We start from the raw sequence: 12,083 nt of genomic DNA, 5'->3' as shown, positions 1-12,083 counted from the left end.
GATTGTCTACATCAGGGGTGTGTGGCCTAATATCCAAAGGAGTTCCTACTACAAAAAAAGCCCTGGATCTAACACTACCTACCCCTAGACTGCAAATCTGCTCTGTAACTCTATTCAGAACAGGATAACTCCTTAACCCCAATTAACTATGTTATCAATCAGTACTATCCCACAATTGTGCAGGAATGCCATTGGAGGGAGTGCTCAGATCTGATGCTTAACATTCGGGTATCCAAATCAGTTCCTAATAGTCAATGGCTCTGAATTGGGGAAGTTTATCTGTACAAAATTATTTTAAATAGAAATAGCTTTTTGCATTTTTATAAATATTTTGTACAAAATAAACATCTTATGAAGTGAAACTCATCTATAAAGACAGTATGATGCAGTTGTTAAGAGAGTCAGAACAGAATCAGGGAGACCCAGGGTCCAAATCTCCATTCTGCCACAGACGTTTGCTTATGTGACCTTGAGCCAGTAACACATTCTCAAAGTAACTTACCTCATAGTGATGTTAGATTCAGGCGGTCTGAAGAAGCAAAACAAAGGTTGCCTCCAGACTTGAGAGGAGATGGATGGAGCATAATGGCAGGATTTCAGTTAATTACTCACAGCATTCCACAATTAAGACACGTATATCTGCACATCAATCTCCGATTTTAATATATTTATTTCCTTCACTATGTTTCCCCCCGGAATTAAACCCAAACAAATGATAACCATATAAACTAAGTCTATTAATCCTGTTTGGTTCTTGAATCTGTTAAATACCTTCATTATGTTGTATGCTAATGTGTTGCTCACTCTCTGCCTATATATATGGACTGGTAATTTCCATTTCAATGTATCTAAAGAAGTGTGCATGCATACAAAAGTTTATATCTTGAATAAAACTTGGTTGGCCTTAAAAGTGCCTCTGGACTTGAACTTTGTTTCACAGTGATGTTGTGAAGTTAAAATGGAAGAGAGGAGAACAATGTAAGCTGTTTTGGGTCCCCACTGGGAAGAAAGGCAGGGTATAAACAATCTAAATAAATATATTTCTAGGAAAGAAGTTAACTATGTTAAAAGATTTACCTGTGAAGTCCGAGTTTTGGCAAGAGGAGACATACAAGCTTCTTGAAATTTCTCTTCATTAATTCCAACTTCCTTAAGATAAGTATCTAACAATTTTTCAACCTACAGTGATAAATAGCACAGCATATAGATAATCAAATAAACAATTATTATATTTGACATAAGCCCAAATAAACCAACCTAGACATTAAAAGGGTCATGTGGTTGCTGAAAACAAGCTCACATCTCTTTCGTCCCCTGTCCCAATAAATATTCAATGGTACAAAATACATGACAGCACTTCATGTTGCCAAGCACACTCCAGGGGCTGGAAAACCTGGAGCACAGGGGCATCACGTCAACCTTTTTGTAGTGCTTGACATTACTGAGGTTAAAAAAGTACAAGAATTTGAGGGTTGCTTTTTATGCCAGTCATGCAGCTGCTTTCACAGGTAGCATTGACTCTCAACACTCGGCACTAAGTAACATAATACTGATTCTCTGACATAGTACAGCAGCAATAAGTCAAGCTCAAGGTATTTTTCAAAATGTCCATTGTTCTTTACAAAAACCTGAGCCAGCAATAAATCATCCACAGGGGTTCACTAGTCACATTGCTTTCTATAAAACGTTCTATAAAAGTGAATATCTCTCACCAAAGCTTTATACTCCTGATGAATCTCAGTGTAAGACAACTTGCTTTCTTCTTCATCATCAAAAACTGTAAAACAAGCATTCTTTAATATGTACAAGAATTCTCAGAGAACAATCCTGAAGTATATTCAAAGAGGCTTACTCCCAGAAATTATTAATAGAATTACCTTGCCATTTCTAAAATATTCTGAATCTATAAAGATCTAGAAATTATATTCCTAATATGATAAAAATTTATCTAAATTGCAAAATGCAATGACCTACAAAACTGCATGGCCTACAGAACAGGCATTTCCTAAACTGCAAATAATTCAACTTCCCTTACAACTTTATCGCATCTTCAACACCTTCTCAACCTATAAACTTAACTGGATATACCTCCTTTGGTTACAGCAGTGGCTGAGTGAATTAACTGTGATATGGGCCATTCTTGGTTCAAACCTTGCCTCTGCAATGAATACATCACGGGACCTTTAGGTAAGCCACTCTTATCTGCCACATGGGGATAACAATACTAAACTAAATTACAGCAGTTAGCCTTGCAAGAAAATTTATGTGAAGTATTTTGACTGAAGTGTTATATAAATGCTATTATTTCCCCCACCTGCCCAATACTCCCCACTGTTTCTCTTACCCCTCAAGTCACCCTCCCCCCCCATCTCTACCAACTGTCTTTACTTACAGTACCATCTCTAACCAGAAGGAGCTGGATCTTTAACAGTGAAATACACAGCTCATAGTTCCATGATCACAGTAGGGTCATGTTCCACACTTTATCCCATGCCTGTTTATGGATGTTTCACTAATGTCACAGAAAATTATCTGCATATGTGTAGATTTACACATATGCAGGTACTGCCCATATTCTCACTTATGGTATTAGTTTTACTAAAAATATGTAGAGACTAACAAGAAAAATTCAGACTTTATCAAGTAACAGTGGTCCTAGGCCAATATCATATTGCAGCATTTTAAAAAACCTGCTGTAAAATACTGTCCTTATAAACATCACATACAGCTAGCCTTCCCAACCCTCCCGCTCTGGCGGGAGTCCCCTGGGTTTGCAGCCTCATCTCCCGGTCTTCAAGAAGTGAGAAGCGGGGGAGGTGGGGGGTGGAGGGGGGAGAGAACATACCTGTAGGCTTCATTATAGAGCTCCTGAGCCGTTTGTAAAATGTCTGCCACTTTAAGGCTGGGCAGGGAGCAGGAAGGGCTTGGGAGAACAGCCCCGCCCTTTCTTTTGCTTTCACTTTCACAGCAAGAGTTCTCCGGAAGAAGATCTGGTAAGTGTGTGTGTGTGTGTGTGTGTGTGTGTGTGTGAGGGAGGGGGCAGGGGATTCCCTGGTTTGGAGGCCCTCCCCCCTTTTAGAAAGTGTGTGGGGGGGAGGGAAATGTCTACTGGGCATTCTATTATTCCCTATGGAGAACGATTCCCATAGGGAATAATAGGGAATTCATCCGTTGGTATTGGGGGCTCTGGGGGGGCTATTTTTTGAGGTAGAGGCACCAAATTTTTAGTATAACATCTAGTGCCTCTCCCCAAAATACCCCCCAAGTTTCAAAACGATTGGACCAGAGGGTCCAATTCTATGAGCCCCAAAAGATGGTGCCCCTAAACTTCATTATTTCCTATGGAAGAAAGGAATTTTAAAAGGTGTGCTGTCCCTTTAAATGTGATGGCCAGAACTCCCTTGGAGTTCAATTATGCTTGTCACATCCTTGTTCTTGGCTCCACCCCCAATGTCTCCTGGCTCCACCCCCAAAGTCCCCAGATTTTTTTTTAATTGGACTTGGCAACCCTACATACAGCAATGATACATATCTGAGAAGTACTTTGATGAAGATCTAATTAAATAGCTCAGTCACACCCCGTGAGTAGAGTATTCAAAAATCAAAGCAGTTGAGTCTGGAGGGCAAACACCCACTTTAAATTCATATTGCTGGTGGGAAAAACATGATTCCAGTGGAAGTATTCAAAAATAATCTGAAAAAGCAGTTAAGAAACCTAACCAAAAATGTAAACATTTCTTGCTATTCTCCACTTATCTTGCCTGAAGTGTCCACTAAAAAGTCATGAGATTCCCATTTTCATGAGAAGGATCTGCCAGCAACAAGAAAAAGATGAACTATTAATTATTTTCAAAACCACTTCAACTCCTAGACTTTGGCTGCCATACTTAAAGCTATGTGTTGTAAATTCAGTTCATTTCTGTAGTAAATGTTCTGATGCAGGATGTGCTCAAATCATGCTGTAGAAATGAGATCCGTAGACATCAGAAATGACTTTGCACTGTTGGTCACAGAGTTGGTCACAGAGCCAACCAGAGGAGGTAGTGATCTTGGACTGGTGAGATGTAGAGGTTGTTGCACCAATAGGGAACAGTAACCACAATGTTATTAAGTTTATCATTCAGGTCAATGGAAAGTTACCCCTACAGTCCAAAACTGTCATATTTGATTTCAAAAGAGGGAACTTTACAAAAATGAGGGGAACAGTAAAAAGGACGCTGAAAGGGAAAGAGAATCAAATCCCTAAAGGATGCTTGGAAGCTATTTAAAACCACACTAATTGAAGCCAAAACAGAATGCATTCCATAGGTTAGGAAAGGCGCTGCCAAGTCTAAAAGTAGGCCTGCAGGGTTAACAACGCTAGTCGAGGAAACTATAAAAAGTAAAGAGGTTTCTTTTAAAAATGAAAGGTCTGTAGCAATTAATTGAGCAAAAGGGACCACAAGCTCTGGCAAAAGAAATGTAAGTCAATAATTAGGCATACAAAAAGAGATTTTGAGAAGTAGATTGCTAAAAGCATCAAGACAAACAATAAACATATTTTAAAATATATCCAGAGCAGGAAAACATCCAGAGAAGCAGTAAGGCCTTTGGATAAGCAAAGAATAAGGGATTGCTAAAGGAAGATAGGTAGATGGCAGAGAATGCCTTTTTTTGCTTCTGTGTTCATTGTGGAAAGTGTGGGGCATGCACCCATGTCATAGCTGTTGTTTTCAGGAAGGGTCTAAAGAACTGAGGTGACCAGAAATGAAATTCTAGATCTAGTGTGGAAATCAAAAACTGAAACTCTCCAGTTTCTGATGGCATACACCCAAGAATTCTTAAGGAACTTAGAAGTGAGACAGTTGATCTACTAACCGATATATGCAACCTATCGCTAAATTCTGCCTCTGTATCAGAAGACTGGAGTGTAGCAAATGTGATACCATGGATAAAATGGATACAGAGGGGAATCAGGAAATTACAGGCCAGTCAGCTTAATGTCTGTACCAGGCAAATTAGTAGAAATCGTACGCAAATATATAATTGTTAGGCATATAGAGGGACAAAGCCTGCTGAGGGAACATATGAAGCTGCCTTATACTGAATCAGATCCTCGGTCCAACAGTCAGTATTGCCTACTCAGACTGGCAGCAGCTCTCCAGGGTCTCAAGCTGAGGTTTTTCACGCCTACTTGCCTGAACCCATTTAGTTGGAGATGCTGGGGATTGAACTTGGGCCCTTCTGCTTACCAAGCAGATGCTCTACCACTGAGCCAAATCAGTATGGCTTCTGAAAAAGGAAGTCCTGCCTCACCAACCTTTTGGAGTTCTTTGAGAAAGTGAACAAGCATGTACACAATGGTGACCCAGTAGACATTATACACCTGGACATTCAAAAAGCTTTTAACAAGATACCTCACCAAAGACTTTTGTGTAAACTTTGAAGTCATGGGATAAGTGGTCTGGTTCTCTTATGAATGATTAATGGGTTAAATGACAGGAAGCAAAAAGTAGGAATTCAATTAACAGTTCTCAGAATGCACCAAATTAAGCAGTGGGGTCCCACAATGATCAGTATTGGGGCTGGTACTATTTAATTGATTAATCAATGTTCTGGAACTGGGGGGTGAGTAGTGTAGTGGCCAAGTTTCCAGATGACACCACAAGTTAGTGAAAACCAACGCTGACTGTGAAGAGCCCTAAGAGGACCTCCATAAACTGGGTGAGTGGGTAACAATGTAGCAAATGAAGTTCAGTGTTGGTAAGTGTAAGGTGATGCACATTAGGACAAAAAAGTCCCAACTTCAAGTATAGGCTAACAGAGGTGTGCACTTGCTGAGGCTGAAAGGGAAAGCGGTCTTGGGGTTGTAGTGGAAAGCATAGTGAAAGAGTCAACACAGTGTGCCGCAGTGGTGAAAAAGGCAAACTCTATGTTAGCGATTATTAGGAAAGGGACTGAGAAAGTGTCTTTGTCAACTCTCATCTCATGCATAATTTTACAAACTTCTATCATGTCTGCCCTTAGTCATCTCTTTTCTAAACGGAAAGTCCTAGACTCTTCAACCGTTCCTCATAGGGAAGGTGCTCCAATCCCCTAATCATCTTGATTGCCCCTCTGTACGTTTTCCAGCTCTGCAATGTCTTTTTGGAAGTACGGTGACCAGAACTGTACACACTATTCCAAATGAGGCCACACCATAGATCTGTGTACAGAGGCATTACAATGTTGGCCCTTTTATTTTCCCAAAATACTAGAACTCAAGGGCATCCAAATCTGATGGACAGACAAAAGAAAATATTACTTTACATGGAGAGTGATTAAAATGTGGAACTCACTGCCTGTGATGCCATAAGAATAAACAGCTTCAAAAGGGGATTAGATAGATTCATGGATGATAAGTCTATCAGTAGTTACTAGCCATAGTAACTTAGGGGAACTTCCACATTAAGTGGCACTAATCCTCTGAATCCCAGAGCCGGAAAGCCTCAGCCTCTATGCCCTGTTTTTGGCCATCCAGAGGAACCACAGTGTGAGACAAGATGCTGGACTGGATGGACTACTGGTCTGATGCAGCAGGGCTTTTTTGTTCTTATGAAATAGCATATTTATTTATATAGTTGCACCTCACCTTTCCCTTTAGCTTAAGGTGGCTTCTAGTTTCTTCATCTTCAACACAACCTATGCTATAAACTAACTGCTGTAGTTTGATGTAGATTTATGCATAAATTAGACATCTGTACATATTTTTAAGTGAGAAAAGTTTTCTGGAACTAGCAACTTAAATCTTAAACACTGTGTATGAATGTGGAAGGAAGCTGACTGAATAGCTCACTGAAAACAATAAAATGTAGAGGGAAGACATCTATACTCTGGTGTATGTTTTAATCCTCATTCATTTTATACCTGTGGTTCTTGATGCAGCAAATCTGCTTATCTGCACATTTCTCATACTCAACTAATGCAACCCCCCCAAAAAACTTAAGATTTCTTCCAAAGACTTTTTTTCAATCAATCCAAATTCTAAAACACATATTCTTTAAAACCAATTATCTAGCTTTTACACAAGTGTTTCTTTATCTTTTGCACATGCTGACAAAATGTTTCTTTCTCCCTTATCCTTTACCTTTCTAAGGATGGTCTAACTATAATTGAGACAACACCAAAAAAAAGTGACAACAAACTAGTAGGATACAGATCACCCATCACTAGTGCAAAAGTCATTATACTACAAGATGCTTAGTTAGAGAAAATTTAAAAGTACTGATGAAATTACAGCTCACACAGAGCAAGAAACTCCCTAATTCTGATATTACCTAACCAATTTCCTAGTAGCTTCACTACAATTGATGGTTTACCATTGTGAACAATGAATATTGTTTGTTTCTTTGTCACATACCTAGCAAATTTTATTCAGACCTCAAATAACTCTGGCAAATTCACTCATGCATGGACTGAGAAATTTTATTTTCTCAGGAAATTTTATCAGGGACTGAGAAATTTTATGCTGTGAAGCTGGATTAACTGCATCTAAATAGTGGTGCAACTAAAGACTCCTTTCTAGAATTATAGAGTTGGAAGAGATTTCCAGGGTCTTCTAGTCCAACCCTCTGCACAATGCAGGCAATTCACAAATACCTTCCTCCCACACACACACATACACAGTGACCCCTGCCTCTTGCCCAGAAGATGGCAAAAAACCTCTAGGATCCCTGGCCAAACTGCTCTGGAGAAAAACTGCTTCCTGACCCCAAAGTGATGATCCAAAAACAGAAAAAGGGTGGGGCACGATGTAAAATTCACAGATCAATCAGAAAAAACTACAACCACCCTGAAAACCATGTACAAATTAATCTCTGATAAAATTTATTTTACTTTAGCCCAGTTTTCCAGTCTGTCAAGATTGTCCTGTATCCTGACTCATCCTTCTACTGTATTTGCTACCCCTCCATACCTCTATCTTTAATACATTGTCTTATATTCATACCATTAGGTCAGGTAACAAAATTATTGTCAACTACTCCAACTGGCAGAAGCTCTCTAATGTATAAGCCAGTGGTTTCCCCCAAAATCCTTTTAACTGAAGATAGCAAGTATTAAACCTAGGGCCTTCTGCATGCCAAGAACATTTTCTACTACTGAGCTATGGTCCTGTCTCATGTTATAGTACCAGGCATTAACTATGGCCTGCAAATAAACAAACAAAAAATCTTTTGAAAACCATTAAATGGGAGAGAGTGGGAATTTCTTTTAAAGGGCTAAATTAGCATTCCAATGGTTTAATGAGGGAGAATTCAGACTTTAAAGATTAAAGGAATATAAAATATTAAACTATAGCACTGTGGGGGAAATCACTCATCACTAGCGGTGCCAGGACTTCAATCCAACAGAAAAAAAACAAGAATTCAGTAGCACCTTAAAGACTAACAAAATTTGTGGCAGGATATGAGTTTTCCTGAGTCATTGCTCACTTCTTCAGATACCATCCTGTTCTATCCAACAGTAACACTGAATCATCTATACACCACACAGCAGACATAATTTACAATGCAAGAACTAGAGCAAGTAAATGCATTACTTTTCCCAGCTACTGAATATGTATTTCTAAATGAGAAACAGATTCATAGTGCCAACCAGCTAAGTACAGCTGCAATGCTTCGTACTAAAAAGAAATCACTAGGAAAATGGGAAGCTTCCTTTCTCCATTTCCAATAGGGCTGCACATCTGGCAAATTTTAAACTAATGTAGGATCAGTATAGGCATGTTTTGTCTGAATCTTAGAGATAATCAATGTGCAAATATATTTTACATGAGCTTTTATATGAACTACAGTGTGGAATTTTTCCAACTTTGGGGAAAGCAGCAGCAGCACCATCACACATTGTTTACTAAAAGTGCTGTGTCACACGGATATGTCATATTAGGAGATAATTGTTTTGCTCAACATGCAGCACCCCCAAAGTCCTACGACCACAGCAAGCTTTGAACCTCTTTCTTCAACCTATGAAAATCATTAATCAGCAGCAGCATCACAATCAATCAGAAGTTAAGCACCTCTACGGTCCGTTAGGATCCAGAAGGAGCTATTTATTTGTTTACTGGTACAATCTTATTACTACTTGCTTGGAAATAAATCCCATTACATTAAATTCAGCAAAGGAAAATTCCAGGGTGTTAAGAAAAAATCGAGATCTTTGCCTATACTAAAATCAGTGGAATTTACGACACTAAACCATGTTACATCGTGTCTAATAAGAATTTTATTTATGCAACTTCTGTTTCCTCACTGCATTTACACTCAAAAGCAATTCCCGGGGGGAGGGATGTAGATTAAACAAAGACAGTTTTTAAGGAGCAACCCTCTTTCTTGGAGAGAAGGAGCCCGTCGGAAGACGTGTCGGGGATATCGATGTTAAGCGATGAGGGAAGGAACCAGTGGCTCAATACAGGGCGATTCTCAGCTCGCCCAGCCCCTCCCCTGTCCCGGGCCCTCATCTCACCCTCACACTTTTGTTCCACGAACTCCACGATCTGGATGGACCAGGCAGGACTGCGGAGGAAGCCGGCGATGCTGTCTACCACCCACTCCACTTCTGCCTCCGCCTCCCCCTCGGCCGCCATCTCATCTCTCCTCCCTTTCCTTCTTTCCCTCACAAAACGCGTTCGGAGCGTCGTCCGCAACGCGAGAGGAAGGGGGCTGGCGGTTGCGGAGAGGGGGAAATCACCTTCCGTCACTATAGTAACCGTCGTCACAGTAGAGAAAGGAAAGAATCCGCTCTGTGCATGGTCGCGCGCGCGCAGCACTAAAGGCGTTCAACTGCGCGCGCGCAAGCATATAGTCGCGTGCACCTACCCGCGGCCGCTACTTTTCTGATCGTATAATCCGGTCACGAGCTTCTTCACACCCTGTTTTTCTTTGCAAAGGAAACAGCGTGCGCGGTTGCGCGCTCCTGTCGAGCAGGGAGGGGGGAAACGGGTGAAAATGTGCGGGCTGAAAAAGAGAGATGTCGTTAGTCACCACTTTGTGGCGCGCGAGGCTCGATCAGGCGTGGTTGCAGTCACTGAGCGGAAAGGTGGTTGGCCGATGGCGGTCCGAAACACCGGTTTTGCGACCTTCCTGCTTCGTTTAAGGGAGAGTCTTCAGAAGCGCTGTTATTGGCTTTTCCGGCCTCTTCCCCTCACAGACAAATAAGGGAAGCTGTTATTCACCTTTCTCCTCACCATTAGTTTCCCCTTTTTCTCCCGTGGGTTTTTTGTTTGTTCGCTTAAGGATGCTATGTGCGTTAATGGCCACAATGGAACCATCCATGTTAACAAGGTTTATCGATTGTATGAGGATGAACTCGGGAACAATGACTGGCAATATTCATACAGCTGCAGACGTTATTTTCACTGGACATTCACGCTGGGAGTGGGGGTGGATTTATCAAGTTGTCTTTAAAAGGGAAGTTGTCAGAGGTTATTTTCATTTTTTAAACCCTCAAGATAAAAATGAGATTTGCTGTGGCAGGCCAGCTGGGGAAGTGAAGACAGAGTGGGGAGGCATCTTTAAATGCCTTCCCTTAGCTTCCCCAGCTAGCCAAGGCTGCCTGCTGGGAAAGCAAAGAAAGAAGGGGTTTAAGAAGTTAAAAACCCTTCTCGAGTCTTTCCATTGCATCCTATGGGGCCATAGGGTACAGTGGAGAGATCATGCTGTGGCAATAACTCCAGAGAAGGAGTTTAAACCCCTTGTTGCTCAAGTTGCACCACAGTGGTGACTCAATCTTTCCATTGTACCCTATGACCCCATAGAGTATAATAGAGAGAGTGCTCTGCAACACAACTCCTGGGCCTGGATGGAGAAGAGAGGAGATGACATTTAAATTCTTCCCCCAGCCGTGGCATTGGTGCCATGGCAGGCAGGCTGGAGAAGGGAATGGAAGGTAGCCTAATAGAGGCCAAATAAATTCGGCTTCTATATAGTATCTCTTTTGGAAGCCTAATCAGGTCAGAGAATCTGATTCAGCTTCTGGTGAGCCCATATAATGCTGTATAGGCATTATATGGGTTTTTTTTTCCCAGCTCAGCTGAGCTGAATGCGCATCCCTAGTTAATACCATACATTAAACTTAAATTTGTGTATCAATATAATGAGACATCAATTCAGTTCCTTGATACTGTGGGATATAAAAATCATAGAAATGAAATGCCTGCAAGGCCAGCCCTGCCACTAGGCAAACTAGGCATTTGTCTAGCGTGCCAGGCAGGGGGTGCCAAATTGGGTGTCCCCACCTGCCAATACCCTAGGGCAGTGATGGCAAACCTTTTAGAGACAGAGTGCCCAAACTGCAACCCAAAACCCACTTATTTATCGCAAAGTGCCAACATGACAATCTAATCTGAATACTGAGGGTTTAGTTTAGAAAAAAATCATAGGGCGTTTTCACACTGACCTTAATCGGCAGCGACGCCCCTCTTCAGCGCGCAGGATCTGCCCGGATTTCGCACCAATTGCCACAGAGCACCCGGAAGAGCCAGAAAGTCCCGCGGCTTTTGCGGCGCAAATGGAAACTGGTTTTTGGCGGTTTCCATTTGCGCCGCAAAAGCCGCGGGACTTTCCGGCTCTTCCGGGTGCTCCGCGGCAATTGGTGCGAAATCCGGGCAGATCCTGCACGCTGAAGAGGGGCGTCGCTGCCGATTAAGGTCAGTGCGAAAACGCCCATAGTGAAATTAACAAACTTAAAGAACATTTGGTCTGTATAGCATTTGCTTAGGAAACCAACAAAATAGTAACATGTCAGAATGGGAGAATGATGGTGAGAGTGTCATAAGGCAATAAACAGAGGCTGTTCATTGCTCTGTTGCTTGCAAGTCTGGGGTAAACTGAGAACATGCCTTTCCCAGAGGTGTTCCTGTCCACCTAATTTACTTTTGAACATGTAACATACATTATAAAAATTCTAGTTTGCCATTAGGAAAAAAGAATACATTAAATATAGTGTGTTTAGTAGGAGCTGGTGGTTAGTGTGTCCAAATCAATCTGGGAGGTCCTGATTCATATGCCCATTCTGCCCTGGCAGCTTGCTGGGAAACCTTGGACCAGTAATATACTCTGTTAACCAGC

General features: G+C 41.4%; 1 protein-coding gene across 1 annotated transcript in view; it reads right to left on the bottom strand.

The window, feature by feature from the left end:
* Positions 1-10,108, bottom strand: part of CFAP36 (cilia and flagella associated protein 36) — a 31,799-nt gene extending 21,691 nt beyond the window's left edge. Inside the window, exons 1-3 of the mRNA XM_060249297.1 lie at positions 9,481-10,108; positions 1,713-1,777; positions 1,078-1,179 (exon numbers count right to left, since the gene is read on the bottom strand). Coding sequence (XP_060105280.1) covers positions 1,078-1,179; positions 1,713-1,777; positions 9,481-9,601 — 288 coding nt within the window. The 5' untranslated portion in view covers positions 9,602-10,108. The remainder of the gene's footprint in view (positions 1-1,077; positions 1,180-1,712; positions 1,778-9,480) is intronic.
* Positions 10,109-12,083: the final 1,975 nt, after the last annotated feature.

Source organism: Heteronotia binoei, chromosome 1, assembly GCF_032191835.1.
Source record: "Heteronotia binoei isolate CCM8104 ecotype False Entrance Well chromosome 1, APGP_CSIRO_Hbin_v1, whole genome shotgun sequence".
NCBI lineage: Eukaryota > Metazoa > Chordata > Lepidosauria > Squamata > Gekkonidae > Heteronotia > Heteronotia binoei.
The sequence above is the reverse complement of the archived record's forward strand: the minus strand, read 5'-3'. Positions and strand labels throughout refer to the sequence as shown.